Here is a 24,630-nt window from a genome sequence, read left to right on the forward strand (position 1 = left end):
TCAAAACTTCTAGAAGCCAGGAAGCTGCTCCTCCCATGAAAGAGTGATGGGCCGCACAAAAACAAACTTTACGGTGCCCACTCATGGCACTTTTCTTTCCCCTTGAGCTCAGGGCCAAGCTGGCCTCTCTCTTACCTGGCCTCAGAAAATTTTCAAAATATTTGTTGTGCTGTCCCAGACAGAGAGGACTGTAGACTATATGACCCTAATTTTGTCCTTTGCAGATTCTGCTGTTCTCCTTCCTCTGGGGAGCCTACTTCTCCCTGCTGACCTCATTTGCTCCTTCCTACATCTGGTTCGTCTTCCTGAGGACCATGGTGGGAGGTGGTGTGTCAGGCCATGCGCAAGGGTAAGGCCATGCTTCATGCCTTATGGCAAGGACAAGGACAAACTAGCCTTCATGGGGAGGTTAGCAGCTTTTTCCTACTGTGGTGGGAACAGTTGGGGATCAGAAGAACATGAAGTGGGAGGGGAGGAGGGGAGTGTCCTGAAGCACAGAAAGTCAGGTTTTTTAATGTGTTCTTTTCTTTGCGGATAAGAGGGAAAAGTAATGAAAGCAAATGATTCTAAATCATCCACAGTCAAAGGGGAAGGAACAGGCAGGCAATATTTGGTACTTGGTCCCCACTGCTTACCCTAGAGCGTCTTTATTTAAGACTGTTTCTATAAAGTGAGAGCATGGCTCTGCTTTTCTTCCTCCAAGGAGGCATCCAGAGGCCCAGAGATCCCACAGCTCATTTTGGCTGACCTTGGCAGAGTGCCCAGTGTCTCGTGCGCTGAGCCTGATAAGCTGAGGCTGCGCAGTAACCTGGAGGAGACAGCCAGGAAGGGGCCTCTGAGGGGGCTGGAAGTGCAAGGGAGAGCAAATTCTCACATTGCCTTAAATCAAAATGCTGTTCCGTTCTTTCATTGGGTTGTTGTCCGTCTACCTAAATTGCAGTTCCCAAGGACTCCCTAGCCCTGGGATAGTGAAATGGGCTGGTTTGCATTAAGGCAGTGTCAGAGGTCTTATTAAGCACATATATTATAAAAACAATTAGACAGGTAACAGATGAGCAAAGGCTGCTTCCTTGTAAAAAGGTCGCAACAATTCTGCTTAGAGTAGCAAATTCTTCTTGAACTGATGTAAAACCTTCCCACTGAAACTTTTTGCCTTGTCAGGGTGAAAGTGTGGAGATGTGAGAGGGAAAGAGAAAATCACTGTATTAAATGCCACTTCACTAGAAGTGATAAGTGATTTCTTTTGACTCTGTCAGGGAAACACATGCAACATTTCAGCATATTCTGTAGTTCCTCAAAGCCTGTGTTGAAATTCAGGGCAAGAGGCTGTGGGCTCTCCAGGAAGTGAGACAGTGCCCTCCTATAGCAAACCTCTGGTGGCCTCTCTTTCACCTCCCTTTGAGACCCCATGAAGACTGGTTTGAATGCATGATTTTTTTCTCAAACCCACTGCCTATGCAGGACAGCACAAAGCAGCTTGCACTGACTGAAAAAACCCTTTGTCAAAGCAGAGTATGGGAGGCTGGTACTTCTGGAGGCCAGGATAGGGCAAAGCAGGCATGAGGAACTTGCAGTTCCTCCCCACATTGGTGTTGCATATTTTATAAGGCATTTCAACTGTTGAGATGATGGAAAGGGCCAGTGTGGTGTTGCTGATTTTAAATTTCCCAAAACACATTCAAAAAGCCAAGTGTTTAGAGAGGAGACATTGCTTTATTTCTGTGCAGAGTGCAAGATGAGATATCCCCACAAATCAAGTTCCCCAAGTTTCATGTTGGCTTCTATTTAAGTCATGAGTTTTCATTATATGCCTACTTTATACATAAGTCACAAATCACACCTACCCATTGCATGTTATTATAGAATCTTAGAATCATTTGAGTTGGAAGGCACCCTTAAAGGTCATCTAGTCCAACTCTCCTGCAACGAACAGGAACATCTACAGCTCGATCAGGGTGCTCAGAGCCCCATTCAACCTGACCTTGAGTGTCTCCACGAGTGGACATCCACTAGCTTTCTTGACAACCTGTGCCAGTGCTTCACCACCCACATATTCAATGGCATTATGCAACTACTAGTTTATATTAACATATTTGAGTATTCTGTGCATGTGCAGAGGTCTTTAGTTGTTGTTTAGGAGGTATCCCACTACTGACTTCATACATGGCTGGGTTTTCAAAGGACCAATCTCTACTGAATTGTTACTGTCTTGGACATGCACCTCTATTTCAAGGATGTCTGTTCTTACTGTTCTTATTTGTGAAAATCTTGAAGAGAAACATCAAGTCTCAGGAGGAATGTTCATCATAGATAAGCAGGACATCTGCAACCTAAAAGCAGAACTTTAACCTTCAGGAAATGCCTCAATCAGAGAGAAATATCAAATAATTAGTTTTGATACATCAGTGGAAAAGGGGTGGTCCCTCTGTCTCCAGGCATCCACGCTGGATGCTGGCTGAGTGGAACAAATTGTTTTTTGATTGGTACAGAACTCGTTGTTGTCTCTGTCCTTTGCCTTGTTCCTCTTTTCATTAGGCTTATCATAAAAACAGAATTTCTACCTACCAAATACCGAGGATACATGCTGCCCTTATCTCAGGTAAGACCGGGCATATTACTGTTTCTTCTCATTTGCGGTCCCAGGAGAATTGCTGTGCTGCTGTTTGGAAGCCAGATCTCCAGCAAGCCAGAATATCTGCATTTGTCTTGGGTTGAGTGAGTGCCTCCTGTACCATGGAGAGCGTGCTGTGCATTGTTAAGGATCCACACAGACAGCTGTGTGCAGAAGAGAAGCTATTTCTTCTCTCTTAATTGGATCATCCCAACACTGTGGGGGGACTTTGAGTGACAGCTGACATCCGCCCTTTCTGTTACCTTCTGATAACTGTGCTGCCTGCCTTAATGGGGTCAGTGCCGGTAGGCTGTCACTCAGGCTGCAGCAAGAGTGTCTGTTTTCTCCACTGGGAAGTGGAATGCAGTAGTCAGTGAGGGGCTACTCGAGACAAAGAGTGCTTATGGCTTCTCCTGCACTCATCTCATCTTCCATTGGAGTGCATCAGGCTCTCTCCAGCATTCACAGCAAGAAAAAAGTTTGTGCAAGCATGAGCCAAAAGTGAAGTGGGCTGAGTAGGGGTCTCTGATCAGGGTAGTTCAACATCTCCAGCTGGGTTGTGTTGGGATCTCACATAAGGTAAATGCAAGCCATTGGGACTGAACTGTGGTGATTACGTGTGATTAATGAGGTGGCTCTCGGATGAGGTCCTGGGCTGTGCCTTGCCTTGCAGGCCTCAGTTAGGCCTGAGATATGCTGGAAGGGCTGTGACTACCCTTCCAGCATGACTGGGGTGGGTCCTTACTCTAATTTCTGCCAGGAGCGCTTTATGCATGTGCAAATGATCTGTGAAGGCCTCACTGAAATCATTAATGCATCTGGCTGTTGAAACGAAAATGTTGGTATACAGTCTTGGTGGAAGGGGTAATTTGCTTTTCATTGGTGTGTATGATCCCATGGTGTGTATGATCCTAGGGATTTATTACCGAAGCACTCCAGAAAGGAGTCCCAAAAAGGGACAGTATTGCATTTCTCTCCACAAATGTATTGTTTCTGCCCATAGATTACTCATGAAGTTGCTGTGGCTTGTGGCTTGTACTGCTGGAGCCTCTTTGTATGGTGCCCCTGAAAGGGGCTCTTCTCCTGATGGTAACAAGGGAACCTGCAGAGCTGGGGCCAGGTTCCCCATTGATACAACTTGGAACTGACTTGCTGGAAGCCCACCAGCCTCCAACAGTGGAAATCTGTCCCCTTTTTGCCTTTGGTACTTATACATCTGCTGCATCCCCAAAGAGGTTCAAATGAGAGAATTCATAGGCATGAGTGTTAGCAGAGATGTGACTGAAAAGACAAAAGAGGCTTTAAGTACAATGGCAACTACAGCAAGTTACCTGTTTTTTGTCCAGAGCTAATTAAGACTGTCCTCAGACATCCCTCCCCAGACTCTCATCTGTATTTTTCTCTTCATCCCAAACTCTTCTTTGCAGACAGCAAGGGAAGGGATGAAAATAAGCAAATTTTTGCCATGTGTTCAAACCTTTTAACCCTTTTGTTTCCCTTGGAAAGGTGTTCTGGTTGGCAGGATCCTTGTTGATCATTGGTCTGGCATCAGTGGTGAACCCAACCATTGGCTGGCGGTGGCTGATCAGAATTGCCTCCATTCCTGGAATCATTCTTATCATGGTATTCAAGGTAGGAAGAACCTCTCCTCACTTCCCACAGCCATTGACCTGGCATCTCCCCAGTCACCAAGAGGCATCACCCTTCATCTTCTCAGAGAACTGCAGCTTCCCTGGGTCTGCTTAAGGAATGTGTGAACACTGCGAATGCTAGTGATGATTGAATTTTCTCCTAAATTTTATCCATGTTTTCCTTTGTTTCATGATATCTTTGTTAATTTTTCTAAAACTTTTACTTGAGTTAGTAACAGGTGCCTCTTCCCATCTTAGAACTTCATTATTTAAGGGGTAGTTCTATTAAACCTGTCTTTGGTTCCCTTTCTGGCAACTGGCCGTGGCAGACCTGCAGAAGCCAGTGCAAGGGCAGAGTCAGTCCTTAATAAGAGAGCAGGGACATCTTAGACCATACAGTTCCAGCAGTGGTGCCCTGGGGCACAGTTGGAGAGAACATCCCAAGCAATGACTCGTAACCTTGCACTGATCTTGTCAGGCTCCTGGGCAGGATAGGGGATGTGGACAACACAGGCTGCTAGGCAAGAGGCAGGAGGGCTTTCTAATACTGCTCCATTTTCAGTTCATACCTGAGTCAGCACGTTACAATGTGTCCACGGGGAATAACGCAGCTGCCCTGGCCACGCTGCAGAGGATAGCCAAGATGAACCGGACAGCGATGCCAGAGGGAGTGTTGCAGGAACCTCCCAAGGTAAGCTCAGCCTGCAGCATTGCCTCGCTCCATTATCCTGTCCCATCCCATACCATCTCATCTCATCTTGGCTTGGCCCCTCTTGTCCCATCCCATCTTGACTCATCCCATCTCGCCCTTGGTCCACTGAGCACAAGGATGTGAGCAAGGTCACCAAGCACATCTCACTCCACATATCTCCCTCACCACGCCTGGCTTCCTTCCCAGCTATTGGCAGTGGTTATGAAGAGGCCATTTTGCTCTGGGAAAGACAATAATCTTGGCTTCCAAAAAGGAATCAGATTTTCCACTTTTTTTCCCCATGATCTTCATTTTCACAGGATGAACATCATGCTGAGAAAAGATTTGCTGCCTTTACTACAAAAAGGTCTCCAAACAAAGTGCTTCTTTCCACCTGCTCTCAAAGTGTCTGCAGCACCACAGGACCCTGGTCCTGCACATTGGGGTGTCCTGGGGGGCTGTGGCCATAGGACAAGACCCTTCTGCTGGTCCCAGTGCCTTCCCCAACCACCAGTTCCACCTCTTCCAAGCAGCTTGGGAGCTGAACACTTATCTTGTCCAGGACCCAGCTCTTTTAAGTCCCTTTCCTGGACCTCTTTGCTGCTTATTCAGTCCCACAGGCACCAAGCATTGTCCTCAGCAATTCATGCAAGATGGTGCCATTGTATTGGAATTAGTTAGGATTAAGGCTTCCCTGTCTTTTAATTGAATTTATGTGATGGAACCACGTTGGCTACACACAGGGTTTTGCTTAGACATGCACCCTTCCAGGCTTCACCAATAATGAATAAAAACAGAAAGGCAACCCCATACGTGTCCCTGTGGACTTGAAGGGGTGTGTGGGGTGCTCTCTTCTCCTCCTTCCTTGCTTTGCAGCATGACTTCCCACAGCCATCTTCTGAAAAGGGGCTTCCTTTCTGAAGGGTGCAGTGCTATCTGTCCGTCCATCCATCCACGCCAGGAGATGCCCAGGGCGAGTGCACTGAGGCCTGGGCACTAGCTGCTGCCACAAAGCATTTGCCCTGTTGTGAAAGGTGCCTTTCTACCAAATTATTTGCAGGAAAGAAGAGGAAGATTCAAAGACCTCCTCCACCCTAAGTACTTAAGAACCACTCTGCAGATATGGATCATATGGTAAAGAATATTTTATATAATATATATTTTTTTATTATATATATATATTTCTCTTGCTTATCATTCCCTCAGGACTGGTTGGCTTGATCTACCCACAGTGAGAACTACGGTGCCCTCAGTTTGCTTTCACTCCTTGTTGCCAGTTTGTTCATTCTGACTGCCCTCACTGTTAGAGGTCTCAAACAGAAATTCAGTGACTGGTACTGGTGCCACTGGCTGGGAAAATGTAAGATTGCGGAGAGTTGAGCTTCATTTGCCTTGTTCCCTGCAGCTGTAGCACGGGTAATATATGTTTCACTGACTTTGCTGGCTGGAATGGATATGTATGACTAATGGGTCCGTGGGAACTCATTGACCAAAATCTTGCTAAACCAGGCCTTGAATATTTTATTTTTTTTCCCATCAACTTGTAGGACTATTATGAAATCTCTTTTTGTTTCTTAATCCTTCTTTCTCTCCTGATCACCCAGGAGGCACTGGTGTGTTCTCAGGTTTGTGTCCCTGTCTCTTTGTGCCCTCAGCATCCCCGTGTCCCCAGGCAGCTCATTTTGCAGCCCACACTTTGCAACTTGTTTCCAAAACTGCCAGGGGGATTAAAAAAAAGAATTACTTCTCAGCCTGCTTATGATGAGGGGTATGCTGAATTATTTGATAATGACACAGTGAGGTTGCCACTACCAGTGCCCTGTTGTTGGCAGCAAGCCCGGATGTGGTGTGAGCCTCTCCAGCTGGTGAAAACTCCTTTGGAAAATTGCTATACAGAAAGAATGGGGAATAAGACTCCCAGACAGCTCCTACATGTGAGCTGTAAGAACTGGGGTCTGGTTTAGAGGCTTGCTGCAGGAAAGGGAAGTATGGAAATGCCTCCATCTACATATAAGTGATCAAAGATGCTGTCTTCTGCATGATACAGCACTGTTACTTCTCAGTCTGGAAGTATCAGGAGGTTGGGTGAATGCTGGACAGCACATAGAATCACAGAATCACAGAATGGCCTGGGTTGAAAAGGACCACAATGATCATCTAGTTTCAACCCCCCTGCTATGTGTAGGGTCACCAACCACCAGATTAGGCTGCCCAGAGCCACATCCAGCCTGGCCTTGAATGCCTTCAGGGATGGGGCATCACAGCCTCCTTGGGCAACCTGTTCCAGTGTGTCACCACCCTGAGTGAAAAACTTCCTCCTAGTATCTAACCTAAACCTCCCCTGTCTCAGTTTAATACCATTCCCCCTTGTCCTATCACTATCCACCCTCGTAAACAGCCATTCCCTCTCCTGTTTATATGCTTCCTTCAAGTACTGGAAGGCCACAATGAGGTCTCCCCAGAGCTTTCTTTTCTCCAAGCTAAACAAGCCCAGTTCCCTCAACCTTACCTCATAGGAGAGGTGCTCCAGCCTATTCCCAGCTGGATCACTTGCAGTTCCTGCCCAGAGGCAGCAGTGCTTTGTGGTGCAGCAGTCTACAACCAGTACTGAAGGAGGAGCTGAGGCATGCAGGAGCATTTCCCTCTGTTAAAACTGGATTGGGAAAGAGGCAGTGTCAGCAGTGAGCATCTGGCCAGTGCAGCAGTGTTACTGTCAGAAAGGATGTCAGTGTGTTAAGACTTACAAGCAAGCTCTTGGCATTAAACTTTTAATGAAAGGTTGTAGATTTCATGGGTTCTTCACTCATCCTTTCCTTTCTTGGGGTAAAACAGAAATGATAGGAAGGAGAAAAGACCACGCACACATGCAGTGTTGCATGGGTGTTTCATAATATCATAGAATCGTTTAGGCTGAAAAAGACCTCTAAGATCATGCAGTCCAACCATCAGTTTATCCCCACCACGCCCACCGACCATGTCCCTCAGTGCCACATCCACACAGCTATTGAACACCTCCAGGGACATTGACTCCACCACCTCCCTGGGCAGCCTGTGTCAGTGTAGCACCACCCTTTCAGAAAAGAAATATTTCTAATATCCATCCTGAACCTCCGCTGGTGCAACTTGAGGCCATTAACTTTTGTTTTGTTGCTGTCACCTGGGAGAAGAGACCAACCCCCACCTCACCACAACCTCCTTTCAGATCGTTGCAAAGAGCAGTACGGTCTGCTCTGAGGCTCCTCTTCTCCAGACTGAACAACTTCAGTTCCCTCAGCTGTTCCTTATCGGGGGGCTTGGCAATCCTGTCTCCTGCTGCACAGCACAAACCAGTCTTAATGGGCAAGCACACGGCGAGCTGGGAGCTGGGGTGGGCTCCTCCAAGGAAGAGGTGCACGGACAGAGGTGGCAGTGCTTTGCTGTGTTCTGGGTGACTGCTGACTTGGTGGATGTCCTCAGGCTCAAGGTGATAGATGAAGGTGCCAATTGTGCATCACCGTGGCACTGGTGTGTACAGGGGGTTCCTAGGGCACCCCAAACCTGCTGCATTCCAGTGCCATTTTCCTTGCTTTTCCCACCCACACCACCCTCCTCCCTACAGGCTTGGCATAGCTTTTGCTTACTATGGAGTCATCTTGGCCAGCGCTGAACTGCTGGAGCGAGACCTGGGCTGCACCTCAAGGACACCACTGAGTGAGAACCCTGGCCCTGTCTCAGAGGAGAGCCGCAGCCCCTGCTACTGCCGCCCCTTTGGCCCTTCTGCCTACTGGACCATGATCATCAGCACCGTGGGGGAGATCGCATGTAACCTCCTCTCCCCTTCTTGTGCTCACTGCAAAACTGAGAGCCCTAACACCTAACGTTATGATCTCTTTTCTGTCTCAGTAAATCCCCTGAATATTCTTGGCATCAACTTCCTTGGCAGGCGCCTGAGCCTGTGCATCACCATGGGATGTACGGCACTGTTCTTTCTTCTCCTCAACATCTGCACATCCAGGTAACTGCTCAGCTCCACCAGAGCTGTAGTTATTGAACTGACCTGCGGGAATTTCCAAGAAGGGCTCCATTTAAGATGGCAGAGGTAGACATCTCCTGAAGCCCTGTTAATAAGCCTGTCAGGAGGGCTATAGCTGCTCAGTTAGGTACCAACTGCTTTGTTGCTGTTATTATCATAATTTCCAGTTTTTTTCTGCCTTATGTCTAGCCTGAGCATGCCTAGCTAGAGATCTGCTTGCAGTTTCTTTATAGCAGTAGCAAACATGCATTGTCAATGGACTAAAAAAAAACCCGCTACCCTTGCCAGCAACCAACTTTCCCTTACTTCAAGCTTGTAAAAGCCTTAATATAAGTGAAAGCTTATGGCTATGTCTCTATCACTATTCAGTGACACTAATGCTTTGCTTCACACTGCTTCTTTTAGTGCAGGCATGACTGGCTTTCTCTTCATGCTGCGTGCCTTGGTTTCAGCAAACTTCAACACCATCTACATTTACACTGCAGAGGTGGGTCCTTCTGAAGGTACTTGGAATCACAGCAGCATTAAGATTGGAAAAGACCTCTAAGATAATTGAAAATCTTAACACCAGCCCATCCATCATGCTCACTGACCACATCGCTCAGTGCCATGTACTTGAAGTGCCATAGCACTTGAACCTGCTCTGGGGGATGGAAGCCCATTAGCCAGGAATGCTGCCATATGTATTCACCAGCTAAGAGTCACCTTCCCTGAACTGAGAATCTCTGGCTTCCTGACCACTCTGTTTTCCTAAGTGAGATCAGAAAACTAGCTGGAGGTGACAAGAACAGCCGGGAAAGGAGTTCCCTTCTGGGCGGCTTGTTGGTCACTACTACTAAATGTTATTTCTGAGGATGTTATACACTATCACCTTCCAACTCGGTTCTCTCAGTCCCTTTGAAGTTAGACAACAGACTACCACTGAAAGGAACCTTTTCCAGCACTCAGACTAGCTACTGTAGCTAGTATAAAAGTTTTTTACATGTATATGCTCAACTAGTGGAAATCGTTGTGTTCTGTCTGCAAATAGTTTTAACCATTCAGAGAGCATCTCCTTCACACATCTTCAGAATGATTAGTCCTGTGTAAGTGGGTTACTTACACGTTGCTTTTGTCTAAAAACAGAGTTGTGTGGAATTTAGTTTCTTCCTTTTATGGCTGAATGGTAAGTGGTAAGAAGCTGACAGAGTAGTTAGCTTGGTTGACCTGATAGTGTGCCATACTTCTTTTTATAGCACACTATTTTTAAGCATTACCAGACTTTACTAAATACCAGCTTTTAAATAGTCCTTAATTGGATTCTGTTGATGTGAAAACCATTGCTGAAAAAGCCATACTGTAAACCACAAATAGACAAGATTTAATCAATGATCAAAACCAAACTCGGAAGAACTCTTTCCAGACACATCCCAGACTTTTCTGGAACTACTTCACATCCTCTGGCTTGGCCCAGCCTTATTTAAACAAATGCTTAAATGACAACACTTGCTAAAATCTACTGGTATGAATGGGACTTAAATTAAGCAAAGCATAGGGTTAGGATGTTTTCTATCAGGATTTTCCCACAGCACTGAAACAAAGCATATACTCAACTGTTTTATTGACAGAGGTGTCAGGGAGATGTGAAAAATATACAAAGCACATTAGGACACCAAGCTGTATGATGTGGCTGACATGCCCGAGAAACAAGATGCGATGAGATCTAGACAGGCTTGAGCAGAGGGCCCAGCTGAACCTCATGAGGTTCAACAAAGGCAAGTGCAATCAATGTCTTGCATCTGGGTCATGGAAACCCTCACTACCAGTACAAACTGGGGGTTGTAAGGATAGAGCACAGCCCTACAACGTCGGTTGTGATAGGACAAAGGGAAATGGTTTCAAACTAAAAGAGGAGAGATTTAGATTGGACATAAGGAAGTTTTTTTACACTAAGTGTGACACTAGGCAGGTTGCCCAGAGAGGTGGTAGATATTCTGTCAAGGCCAGGCTGGAGAGCCTCTGAGCACCCTGATCTAGCTGTAGGTTCATGGCAGGGGAGTTGGACTAGATGAACTTTAAAATTCCCTTCCAACTCAAATGAATCTATAATTCTATTTCTCTAAGCATGGATGTTTCCTATCAGGATTTCCCTTTCTTCTTCCTCCTTCTAAACAAAGGTGCTGTTGATGTAAATAAATAGGCTGTCTTGAAGGCTGCAGACAATCTCCTTTTCTCCTGCTTTTCAGACACACAGCCTGGCAATATAAATTGAATTCTCCCTTTAGCACCCAGCCTATGGTCTGTGACTTTGGCCTGAGCAGCCCAGTGCAGATGAAGGAGAGGTGTCTGTGTATATGTTGCCTTCAACTTCTACTTTGGACATGAAATGGCAGAATTGCAATGGAACGAATGAGTTACAAAGGAATTTTTAAATCTTTTTGCATCTTCTCCCACTGACTGCTCTTGCTAATGTAATGGGTCTACATGAAGGAAAGAGGAAAATAAAAAAAGGGAGGTGGAATGAGAACACGTATCACTGATTATTGTTGCATTAATCTGATTTCTTTCTAACCTGTGTCAGGTTTATCCCACCACGATGCGAGCCTTGGGGATGGGAACCAGTGGATCACTGTGCCGTGTTGGAGCTATGGTAGCACCATTCATATCACAAGTAAGAGCACTGTTGACAATATCAGTAAGCCTTGAGTCAAACATTACCATCAAATACACAGGGATGTCCCTGAAGTTAATAGAAAAGGGGGAGGCATTCAATCTCGGTGTCTGGTTTGCTTTTTCAAACTCATTTGTTCTTTATCTTATCTGATATTTATGCAGAGCACTTGGCCAGTCTTTGCCAGATGTGGATCTTGCTAATATTTGCTGCTTTCTGAAAACTCATAGATTTCATGAGTGGCATTTTCTGGATGCTGTTGAGTCCCTCAGGCATTTGCAGCCCATTGCCCACTTTCTAATTCCTAATTAACTGCTGGGCTCCCACTGCACTGAACAGATGTTTGAACTGTTTCTTTCTTTTTCTTTTAATCTGCAGGTTCTTATGAGTGCATCTTTCCTTGGGGCCCTGTGTCTTTTCTCATCTGTGTGTGTTGTGTGTGCAATCTCTGCCTTCACGCTACCCATCGAGACCAAGGGCAGGGCACTGCAGGTTTGTATGGACTCTCCAGGAGCTTCTCCCTATCTACAGGCTACCTAGAAACAGTAAATCTTGATTCAGCCAGAAAGAAAACCAAAATCTTCTCAGGGTTCATAAGCCAAAACAACAACTGAGGGATAAACAGAGGAAGGTGCTGTCATAACAACTGAAAGCACTGTTACCCCAGTTGCCTAAACTCGTTCCTCATAGAAGAACAAACAGGAATGCCTGTCCTAGCCCCAGCTGCCTTACTATAGCATGTTAGCTTAAATTAGTGCAAGTCCTTCTTTGCTATCTCTGGTCCCCATCTGAAGATGCTGCACGTATTCTCTGCTGCATGCAGAGAAGATAGCAGCTAACAATTAACACTTTAAAGTACTAAAGCCACTTTCACACCAAATTCAAGTCAAAAGCCCCTGCTCCATTAGCCCATTAACCTAAACCCTATGGCTAGTGTTTCCTATAAGGCTCTAGGGGCAATGAGACAAAACACTAAGCACAAAGATCAAGAAGGAAAGTCAGTTATAGGCAATTTAGCTGTAAGAGCATGGGAATGTTCGTGCCATGGAAGAGGCATGCCCTCTTCCTGCATGTTCTTCTGCAGTCTTACCCATACAAGCCAGAAAATCATAGGATTGGTAATCCAGACTCTTTAGCGGCCTAGGGCCAGACAGATGTTTCATTAACCTGCTTGATATCCGATTCGGGACCAGACTAAAAAAATTGTATACAAACATGTACATACATACATCATATATGTGTACACACACACACAAGTTCATTGGGCCACATCTTAGTTTTCCACAAGGTGCACTGGACAGTTAACCTTAGGGTTTTTGAGAAAGCAATTTATTAATAATTGACTGCTTCTTTAAATTAATGTCTTTTTAAAAAATAAGGACTACCATTTATGATGTTTTAAAACATCTATATGAAAACCTGTAAAAGATTGAAAAAAAAATACACAAATTTAAGAAAGGAAGTGGAAAAAGCAACTTCTTCCTTTGTGCAGAACTATTTGCATACCATGAAAAGTTGGCATCAGATCTAATATTCAACTTGCAAATGATCCTCTAGTCTCCCTTTCAGAGATCACTGCGTGCAAAGCCATACAGGCATTGCTGAATTGTGGCTACTGAACATATTGTCCAAGGGTGTCACACAGCAGTCATCCAATTCATGTAATAGTTTAAATGCATGATATGAAAGCTCTTGAACGTGGCGACATTCAGTCCTATGGCTCCAGACAATCAATGCATGTCTCAATATCAGGTTCAAACAAAACAACTAAATGAATCTTCTTGTGGAATCTAAAATGAAATTTAAAAAAGCATGCAGACCCATGGTCTGGCTAGCATTGTCCTCAATGAGTGAGGAGCTGTGACCCTCAGGGTTCTGCACTGGGACAGATACTATTCACTGGTGACACCGAGTGTACCCTTAGCAAGTTCGTGGATAATACCAAGCTGATAATGTGGGAAGAGATGTCATCCAGAGGGACCTGGATAGGCTCGAGAAGTGGGCAAATGAGAACCTCATGCAGTTCAACACGGCCAAGTGCAATGTGCTACACCTGGGTTGGGGCAATCCCAAACATCAGTGCAGACTGGGGGATGAATGGATTGACAGCAGCCGTGTGGGAGGACTTGAGGGTGCTGGTGGATGAAAAGCTCAACATGAGCCAGCAGTGTGTGCTTGCAGCCCAGGAAACCAACCATATCCTGGTTGCACCAAAAGAGGAGTGGCCAGCAGGGTGAGGGCCTAAAAGAAAAACAGGGAAAGATTCAAAAGCTGTGGATACTCCCTCTTTGAAAGCGTTCAGTCAGGTTGGCTGATCTAGCACAAGGCATCTCAGCCTTTACAACCAGCTGATTTTTAAATCCCCTTCCAACACAAACCATTCCTTAATTCTAATCTGTATCTACTCCTATTTCAGTTTATTAGGACAGCATCAGTTTATTCTTAAAGTAGCTACAGGGATTGTCAATCAGAGGCAAAATTTTTTGGACACAAAAATCCCTTTGTATTCATTTCTGCTGTTTTTCACGTGCATTCTGTTAATTGTATGGTTTTTCTGTTGTTTTTTTTTCCCTCTCTTAGCAAGTAAAATGAAAGCGTTTGATGTTGGATTGGGTACAAAAGAAAAAGAAACCTTTGGAATCCATCATTTCCTGTGAGCCACATTTGATGTTGATTGCTTCTCCATACCATTTCCATTATATAAAAATGCAACCGATCAGTGTAAGAGCTATGATTTGCATAGACAAAGGGTAGCTATCTCAAGTACATTCCTGTTCTTATGATTCAATAAAAATGTTTTCTATCCATGTCATGAAGAATGAGGAAGATTCTTTACTAGTACTATTACTAGTGTTGTGCACCAAAAAAAAAATAATAATAATAATTGGAAAAAAAAATCATCCCTAATTGATTAAGTGGACAAAGAAGAAAAAAAATACACAAAGAAGATATGGCTTTTGCCATAGCAGCTTGGGAGGACGCAGTACTTACTTTTAAAAAACAAAATAGCATTCCTCAAATATTTGTTCTTATCTCACCTGCATCAAAAGCTAAGTTTAACATCTCAAATGTCACTGCAATGGTAATTTCTGAAGGTCCTTAGGATGACATTCAAAACCACAAGACGAAAGCTGAGTCACATTTTTTTCCCATGGATTATTTAAACAGAGACAAGATCAAACAGATCACTGAAAAAGTTGTCTCGTCTTTGTGCCTGATGGTAGCATGCAAACGAGGTTCTCAGGAAGCACCTGGTAAACAGGTTACCAAATTTAAGTTCTTTGGTGACCTGTTTTAATCACTTTCTGTACTAAGGCATTTTGTGATGCTGCAGGCTGACAGAGCTATCCTGATCCATCTTGTTTAAGATGGCAAGCCAGAGAAAAACACACACATCACTTGCTCATCTGGACATTCAAATCTAACGGTCTGAATTGTCAGCTTCCATGACTCCACAGTTAATGCAAGACTCAGCCAAGAGGTTGGCTGGCCAGCAGTATTACTGACTTATTGGGCAAGTGGCACCTGCATTGTTTATCACAACCTCTTCCTCCAACCTAGTAAAGAACTGTGTAAAACAAGTCTTTTTTTTTTTCCTTATTACATTTTTCCTATGTACACACAACTGGTTCTCAATGACAAGGGGAAATGGATTGATGTAAAGTAATTCCTTTTAGCTTCTTTCCCACCTCCATCACAGGAGATGTCTATTTTGATCTATAGTGCTGCAGATTCTATAAACTGCTGCAGTACTAGAAGAAAAATGTCTGAATGAACAACAGACTGCAGAATAGTCTTACACTCTTAACCACATCCCCCAGCAAAACATACTGTGACTTGCGAGGGGGGTTCTTTCTGAATAAACTATTTTCAATTTGTTCCACTGTTGCTGTACAATTATTTCAAAAATTTTCACTGTTTTGAGGGGAGAATCAAAAGCAGAGAGAGCAACAACTGGACTGCAAGAGTACATTAATATTCCTCTCTAGTATCTCTCACTGAGAGAACAACTTGTAGATGAAGCTACCTAGGTGTCAAACTTCACCTCTGTTGCAGCGACAGAGCCTCTCATTTCTTAACTCTGTGCTCCCACAGCACAGTGATTGTGCCTGTTATGTTAAAATGGTCTCCCTCACCATCCCGTTCAGCTCCTTTGCTTTCACTTCTCATTTTTTCCTGGAACTGCGGGATGGTAGAGTTCCTGCTACAAGCAACTCCCTTCAGGTAATTAAAAATAATAATTTTAAAAGGATAAATTAATAGCTATTCTAGGAAGCTCAACACCCAGTCAAACCATCACAGCACTTCAAAAGCTGTAGTAACTGTCAAAGGCCAGCTGCAAGCACAGCTGAGTGTTCTTTTGAAATGTCCACAGCATTTAAATATGCAGGGCCACTCTAGGATGAAGGCAGGTGAACAGCTTCCCAGCAGGTAAAAGCAAAAGATGTGGCCTTTTGCTGAGGGTATATGTACACAGAGGAAAGAACAAGCAGCACTTTTGTTTAGGCTTGCGAGGATCTATCCACAGCACCATATTAGTGCTACATAACAAGTAAAAAGCAGGTCTGTGTAAACACAGATGTCTTCATAAATCCATCTGCAAAACTCTGGCGCAAATCAGAGCTCAATTTATCCAAGAGATTGTCTGCTTTTCCTAAAAAAGACAGTTTTCACTTAAGATGACATACGTGAAGAGTATAAGCCAATAGCTGCGGCAACCCTAAGACAAGTACTTTACATCTGCAATTGCCGAATGCAGAAAAAGCCTTTATCAGCACTTCTGCAAAGCAGAAAAAGAAGAAAATTCCAACATCATTTGTCTTCAGTTTCTGGTGATTTTAACAAGGACAGATGAAGGGTCAAGGAACAGGATCTTTTTTTTTCTAAAGCCCTCCCCCCTCCTTTACACTTGTTTATTTAATACTGGCTGCATTCCCACAATAATATTTAGAAATTTGGAAAAACAATAAGATCTTGTGGACAGAAAAGACACTTTTCTTTCCCCCCTAAGCTTACCAAAAAGCTTGATAGTTGCAAGCAAACGTTCTTTTCCTTGAGACTTTCCCTCTAATATTAAAGTCCATTAAACAGAAGTACATCAAACTTTTGAGGCACCTTTTAAACAACATATTGTATAGGAATACCATTGTTTCTTGCTGGCTGTGGGAAAATGGTACAAAACAAAGCACCATGTCCTTTCCTTCCTCTATTAAAAACTCTCAAATTCCTTTTTTCTTTAAGTTATTTTTAATACACTCTCCCTCACATTTTAAAATTAACCAGTAACTTCTTTAGGGGCAACTACACTTTCATTGTATCAGTCAGTATTGTAGGACAACAATATTACAACATCTGTTTTCATGGCTTGTGTTAAATACAGTACAAAGAAACCAAATCATGGCCAGCCACATGCCTTTGGTAAAATTAAATGTCTGGTGAGATCACATTTTCTTCAAACTCAGAAAACCATATGTTGAACCTATGTAACATCTTAAAGTTCAATTCTATACAAACTTCTTTTCTTCTTCAAAGTAAAGTCAAACAGCTGTCATCCCACACAAATCACAGTTTCTGCGCTGTTCCAGAAGCATGCTGCAAGTTTGCAACTTCAAGGAAGCTCTCTGCAGCTCTGGATCTCCCCTGGAATTGTGTTTCAGATAAGGGGTAGAAAGTCAAGTAAATATCCACAGACCTCCAGGTCAAAGCAGTCGTGACTCCTCCCCTTTCAACAACTGTCAGTGATAAATATCCTTAGTTTTTAAAAAACGTTCCACATATGACTCATTTAAGCAACTGACGATCTTCTCCTTTGAGACGTTTTTTCCGAGGCTGTACAATGTCATCATCTGAGTCATCACTAAGTTCTGGATTATCTTTTTCACTCTGGCAGTTAGATTGTACAGGGAACTTCCTGCCAGGATAAAGGCTCTTTAGTAGTTCTTCAAAGTATGCTTCAAGTTTCATGCCGGCATCAGCCACTTCTGAATCAGGCTGTTGGTTGAATTAACAACATTAATATATCGTGAAATAGCTTTGTATTTAAAACACATTATGTTCTTCAGGTGCTCTTACAAGCTACAAAAGTCAAACAGCATTTAGAATATACATAGGTACGTCTCAAGGCTGCTAAGAGAACTGCATGAAATGCAGTGATTTTTCTAGGTTACAGACCTACCTCTAACTATGGCAAAAATATTACTAGTATGGACAATGACTGCATCTCAGAAGACCAGTCCTGAAACCATTCATACCCACCACGGCTGACCTGTTTCCTGAAGTGGAGGTCGCCATAGCAGTAAGTATTCCCAGCAACTGCCCTGGAGGAGAACCTAAGTGAAGACACTTAGAGAAACCTAATTTTCATTGTTAATTCTCTCTTTCTGTCCACTCAGTACCTGCACCCCCTTTTCAGCAGATGTTTCCTTACAAACAGTGAGGGTTTAGACAACAGTCTAAGTCATTTAGTCTCAGCGTAAATAAGGGTAAGACTTCTGAGAATGAAAATTCCAATGAATTTGAGATATAATGCAATGAGGATTAAACCAAGTTTTCAATCAAATGCTCACCATTAATATCTATGACAAACAATCATTTTTCTCCTTACCTGTTTTCCTGTCATTTCAGTTAGCATGTTTGTTACAGCTCTCCTCCCTTCAACAGAAGGATCTCATTTGCATACTCATCTTACAGCAATGTAGTCTCAAATGTGATCTACATTTTCTCTGGGCTCTTATCATCAATGTAAATCTAATTAAATAAGTAAATTCTATCCCCACTGTAGTTTTCCTGAAAGCATCTAAGCCTACAAAAATAGATAAAGTGTCTACTTCTCTAACCTCATTAAATTCAGCACAGTTCTGGAAAATCAGTCTGAAGTCAGCCACAAAATCTTCTGGCTTTGTGTAGAATGAATCATTCACTTGAAGTCTTTTCTTGATGGTGGACAAGTCCATAGGCTTTTTGATTATTTTGTAGTAATCAGGAACCTAAACAAAGATGAAAAATTTCACATTTGTTGCATGTTGTTTTACAACCCTTTACATCTGAGAGAGAGGGGTAAATTTAGCTTCATCTTTTGAAATATGATTCTAACATATAAAAACTGTACCTTTTACAAATACAGTTACTGGAGTAACAGTGACATGTGCTAGTTTTACTGGCTAAAATACATACACCTCTCCCAACATCTCTTTTAAAAGAAAAGCAAAATAAATAATAAAGCCAACTGTATTTACTATGTGGAATAAAGCAAATGATGTTGACATTGTATGTCAGGTAAACCATCTATTAAGTCTCACTCTCAAGACTGTCATATAACAAATCTGGCAACCCATTCAGAGGCAGTAAATGTATTGCTTAAAGGGACGTTCAGTGATGAAATATATCCTTAGAAATGGTGGTAAACTACAGAGATCTATTATTTTGGCATTTCAGATGTACTTTCTTACTCAAATGGAATAAGAAGGATGCATTAGGGCATTATTACTTATTGATGAAATCTTTTTCCACTGACATGTCTTGAGGAACATAAAAGAGGCACTGTTCACTGGACTACACTAGTAACATTTCTGTGCATCCTTGAACTACAGTTTGCTTTTTTCTTCCACTGCCTGATGAACTCAAGTTGTTTTTAGCATTTTAAATTCATAAACTTACAGCTAATAATAAGGAATTCATGGTTTCATGGTTGTACTAAGCAGGACTCCAATCTTCAAAATTGGGTATTTTTTTTAGAAATAAATATGTCTCCCAATTCATTTTTTAGTGATAACACTCAGCATCACGAAAACAGCAGACAATGTTAAATATATTTCTTGTGTCCATTTTTTAAGTACTTCTCAAAGTAAGTAAAATCAGCTCTTGGGAAATTTTGCTAGTAGCTTCCTGCCAACCCAGTGCTTCATCTTTCATAGAATCTTAGAACGGCTTGGGCTGAAGGGGAACTCTAACATCATCCAATGCCCCTGCCACGGACAGTTACCAAACCTCTAAATCAGGCACCAGCTCAGGCTGCCCAACCTGGTCCTGAACACCTCCAAGGATGGAACATTCACAGCTTCTTTGGGCAGACTGTGCCAGAGCTGTCCAACTGCCCTTCAGACAGTTTTAATAAAATTAAATACGTTCAATACACTCAATGTCCACAAAACTTGACTTCTGATTATGAGCATAACAACGCCATTAGGACCATGCCAATTATGCAACTGATTAATAGAAAATGAAAAGAAGTAGAGTACATACTGTAGGAGGAACTGGATCTTGAAAAGCAAGACTCATTTCGTGACAGTAGAGGTATAGCAGCAGTCTTTCACACTTCTGTGTCAAGAAAAACAGATACACAAATAAAAAACTACACAATCTATTCTAAAATAATGAACTATATAAAACACTGAACAGATGCTCAGTAGTCCTCCAGTCTTTAAGCAGAAAAGTGAGCACAGAAACCATATTTGGAAACAAGCTTGTCATAAGTAATGGTCTACAGCAATCATTCTCTGCAATTCATGCTTTGTATTTTTATTAACATTCAAATGCATGTTGCAAGCCTCATACAATTACTAATAGCGTTATCTAGCATTTGCCAAGTGCAACAAACATTCAATGGGATAAAAATAGCATATGTATTTGTTAGTTTCTTATAAACGTTCAGAGAAATCAGTAATAATTTTCCTGATTGGTGCATAGCTGTTCTGTGCAAAGCTCACTGTGCTTTTTGTTAGCAGTGGGGAGAAATCAGTTCTGTGTGTACCTGAGCTTACTGAATGGAATTTTGAACCTTGGAAGAGATTCAGAAAATAGTTTTTCTGATTTTATGCTTGATGATCCTCCACTGGAATATTTATGGGAATTATAATTTGCATTTAAAGCCAAATACAAACACAGTAAGTTATTCCCTTTTAGAGTGTATCAAATACAAATAATGGCTCTACATGTAGACTATGCCCCCAAATTTAGTTAAAGCCAATCTATACTAAATCTGGAAAGTAGAAAGAAAGAAAAAAAATTTCTCAAGGCAAGGTCACTGTATGAGGTCAATGTTAGAAACAGAGCTTTGTAATTCCTAGAACACGTTCCCAGTCCACAGCATGGGACAACAACCACTTCTCAGACTTTCAGAATGTGTTACTCAACATTTTTATATGAAGGCTGCTAACATCTCAGTCTATTGAGAAAGTTACTTCTCCATTTTACTATCCTTATTTTTTTTAAATGCATACATTTCTCAGTAGAAGAAACAACAGGACTCATCCTTACCCTACGGTCTATTGGTGCCAAGCCCACAGTATCTTCCAGTTTTCTTTTTTCAGGGTTGTGAGTCGGTTTATCACAATCATATTCAACTTCTGGCTTAGACAAATCCCGACAGAATGTACAAATCCACTCTCCACTAAATGAGACAGACAGATATATTAACCTCAGTGAAGAGGCACATTCTTGACAGAAGACTTCCTACAGACTTCTGGAGAATTTTTTCATGTATGGGTAGGTATTTTTTCTGCATCGTGCCTTGTTTTGTTGCTTTTATTTGTTTGCTGTTTTTTTTTGTTTGCTTGTTAAAACTACAAAAAGCAGAGATAGGCACTGCTGGCAAAAATGCTTCCTTAGAATTTTCTTTCCTTTTAATGGGTATTTTTATATATAATATAATATATTATATAAAATGTATATAATTATACCTTTTAATTGGTATTATTAGTGGTGTTATAGTAGGAAAACAGCTTGTCATAGCAGACCAACAGTGGCTACCTTTTGTTAGCGCTAAAACTTTTCTCTTGACCTCACAGAATTCAACTGAAGCTTTAAGAGGTCTGCTTCCTAGCTACAGAGAGAATGAAGGATTCATCTTGGACACTGGTCCAAGAGAAGGAAAAGTATGAGAGTTATATAGCAGAAACTTTATAGCAGATACTAGTATTTTCTCTTTAAAAGCTTGACTGCAAGATATTCCTGCTCTACACAGATAACTCTGGACAAGATTTTTTTGAGCTGCTCCTGATTGTATCAGTTACAATCTAGGAAAACCCTGTAGATTTAATTGACAATAGAAGAAGCAGAAGACCAAGCAAGTTCTGGAAGCTGACTACATTCACCGACTTTCATTCAATTTATGAACTTCTGTAGGTTTTGGAAAAGCTATGAATAGTAAAGACTTTTGGGGAACTTGCATCCCTGCAGATAACCACAAGAGGGCTGAGTTGTACTTCACATAGTAGACACAATTCAGCAATAACTGTTTATGGGAACCAACTGCATGCATTTACTCTGAGATATCTTCTAATAAGATCTTCACAAATGAAAAATAGTTTCTGCAGCAGCTTTCAGTGCATTTTGATAGTAAAGCAGAAGACTTTCAAAGTTAATAAAACAAGCCTGTCTTACTGGTTCTCACTTAGAGTAATTCAAAGATTTCCATCCTCTGCTAGTTTTAACATATGGTAATGAATAATGATGTTTCCTTTCAAAGAGACTTTACTTTCAAACAGTTCAGCTTAACGACATTTCTGACATTTCTGTGCATGGACCAGCATCAAAGGTATTATGTGACACAGACAAAAATAGATAAGAGGCATGACCTGAAGATCTCACGATACAGGAAAGGCAGAAGATGGAGGAAAGGCACATTCAAATATACAAGAGTAAGGAAAAGTACGATGGGCTAGAGTGAAGGAAAGAAAAGATACAATGACCTTGTGAATCTACAGGGGAAAAGTGTTCTGTCTACCTGAAGCAAGAACAAAAAGCAATCACGAAAGAAGTTTGTTGAGACAACTGACATAATAATAAAGGATTTTTTTGTGTGTGTGCATTTGAAGGAACTAACGGTTAGAGACCAAAGTTTGTGAACTAACTCACTGCTGCAGGAAAAAAAACAACCAACCAAACAAAAACAAAACAAAAACAAAACAAACAAAAAACAAAAAACAAAAACAAAAAAACAAAAAAACAAAAAACAAAAACAAAAAACAAAAACAAAAAAAAAAAAAAAAACAAACACCAAGAAGATGAGAACAAAAACGTGATACATTCTGAAGCCAGGAGGAAATTTAAGCTAACTATGGTTCTGAAGTCCAGGAACATAGTGCACTTGCATTAATACGCACATTTAAAAACTGAACACTTCTCAGAAAAGCTGTTTTTGGCTCCATTGTGTTCTGGACATTATCTTCCCAGTTTCCATTGAACAATTCAGTGAAAATAAAAACTTATAAAAATTTATTTCTGAAGCTTTTATTTTAACAGAAGCAAAGTCTTGTGAATATGTAGTTATCTACCTACCTACATCCTTACAGATTTTTTTCCTCCTTTCAGAGAGGCACAAATGTTTATTAGCTTAAGTGCATACTGTAACTTTGCCGAGTTTTGCTTATGGCACAAAGCTGCAATATAACATCATTTTATTTAAAGAAAAAGCCCTATAATTTGAAGATTCACAAGGTAAGAGAAACATTTTTATGTGCCAGTTTTAGAGACACTTAAAAGATACGCTTGCAGAAATATGCTTGTTCAGAGTAGCACATAAGCAGAGATGATCAGCATACAAACCTAACTTGTTATCCAAATGTTTTATCCCAGCAAACTGTGCTGATATTTAAGAAGAAAACTCAATATTTACATAAAAGCATTAAACAGTGAGCATGTTATGACAGATGTCCTGTCCTTTAATAAGCTTATTGCATGGCATTTCCAAGCTGTAACATTGCAAAGTGCTATTTATTCTATCAAAGACACAAACTCAAGAAGCAAATATCAGTAATGTTTATAATGACATCCTATGTAAGACTGAATTTTGAAACTCAAGGAGCCGAGAGTTTTCTATCATCCACTCAAGAAAGCCTACTGCTTATTTCAACACAGAACGTAATGTTACTAGAAGATGTCAGGCACTATATCCCATGCTTGGATTGTAGCCATATTTAGCATTATAGTAAATTATATATTTAACACAACATTAGCTTAGACTTTTTTTTAATATTAATAAAATATTTGAAGTAAACCACCTCTGTTGCCCTTCAAAGATTCTATGATAGACCAGTAATTCCATGGCCTACTTTTAAGACCACAGCTAATAATAACGGGTGCCCTAGATGTCAGTGATTGCCAAACAACTGAAAAGCTTTATTACAGATTTTGCAGCTGCAATTAAGTTAAATTGAAGTTTCAATACAAATTCCAGTTTTCACAATTAATAAAGCTGCAGACTTCAAGACTTCAAAGATGAAGTTTCACAACGCAGAACTCACATCTCTTAATGCAAGTATAGTAGAAATTAAAGGGATCTTAATTACCTTGGAAAGCTCATCAACGAAGGGACGTGACAGGAAAGATGGAATACTTTGGGACATTTCTCACAGCAAAGGAGCTCCCCACCATTTTGACATACTGCACACCAGTCTTCATTGGGATCGTCTTCTTTCCTGCCCTCTCCAGTGTGCGAGGGGCCTATCCATCCTATCTTGGCACTAGTTGTATTCTCCTGCAGAATCCTTGGCCGATCATCTGTGCTGTCTGGGGCATCTGTTCTTAAAACAGCTTCATCAGAAGTTGAGTTATGATTACCATCTAATAGCAATGAAGTAAGTATGCTTCTTGAAAAGCTGGTCTGTAAGAAGAAACAAGGGAAATTTGATTATACTGCTTATTTGAATTTAGGTGTCCTCAGCAATGACTAAACTGACCAGAATAACACATATGCAGGCAGCCATACAACACGTAACATGTATGCAAAAATTACGACTGTCCTATAACATCAAGTACATAACCACAAGAAATTAGCTATGAGAGGCATTTCTGGCATTTTAAATACCACTCCAGTAACAAAACTAGAAATAAAACAATTTTTTGACACCCCAAAGTCTAGCAACCTTATATAGATTACTACACTATGATTAGAAAAACTTCTTAACACCACATGAAAATTTGATGTTTGTATTATCACAGAATCACAGAATAGCCAGGCTTAGAAGGGACCTCAAGGATCATGAATCTCTAAACTCCCCTGCCATAGGCAGGGTCACAAACCTCCCCATTTAATAC

At 41.7% G+C, this 24,630-nt stretch overlaps 3 protein-coding genes across 3 annotated transcripts in view; 2 read left to right on the forward strand and 1 right to left on the reverse strand.

Annotated features, from left to right (window-relative positions):
* The first annotated feature begins 228 nt into the window (after positions 1-228).
* Positions 229-14,263, forward strand: SVOPL (SVOP like). The gene is made up of 11 exons (XM_031554824.1): positions 229-349; positions 2,536-2,599; positions 4,118-4,243; positions 4,805-4,933; positions 5,994-6,067; positions 8,532-8,734; positions 8,816-8,927; positions 9,351-9,432; positions 11,506-11,595; positions 11,974-12,087; positions 14,176-14,263. The coding sequence occupies exons 1-11, from the start codon at positions 315-317 to the stop codon at positions 14,185-14,187; spliced, it is 1,041 nt and encodes a 346-aa protein (XP_031410684.1). The 5' UTR covers positions 229-314; the 3' UTR covers positions 14,188-14,263.
* Positions 14,264-16,705: 2,442 nt separating this feature from the next.
* LOC104911632 (transcription intermediary factor 1-alpha-like) lies at positions 16,706-24,223 on the reverse strand (the record flags this gene model as incomplete). The annotated part of the gene is made up of 5 exons (XM_019615716.2): positions 16,706-17,586; positions 18,432-18,581; positions 19,837-19,911; positions 20,851-20,983; positions 23,883-24,223. Coding segments are annotated over 5 exons (909 nt in total), but the record flags the coding sequence as incomplete, so codon positions are not given.
* A 35-nt stretch (positions 24,224-24,258) lies between these two features.
* LOC104911633 (V-type proton ATPase 116 kDa subunit a-like) overlaps positions 24,259-24,630 on the forward strand; it is a 9,638-nt gene continuing 9,266 nt past the window's right edge. Inside the window, exon 1 of the mRNA XM_019611454.1 lies at positions 24,259-24,347. Coding sequence (XP_019466999.1) covers positions 24,259-24,347 — 89 coding nt within the window. The remainder of the gene's footprint in view (positions 24,348-24,630) is intronic.

The sequence above is a fragment of the Meleagris gallopavo genome, chromosome 1 (assembly GCF_000146605.3).
Source record: "Meleagris gallopavo isolate NT-WF06-2002-E0010 breed Aviagen turkey brand Nicholas breeding stock chromosome 1, Turkey_5.1, whole genome shotgun sequence".
Lineage (NCBI taxonomy): Eukaryota > Metazoa > Chordata > Aves > Galliformes > Phasianidae > Meleagris > Meleagris gallopavo.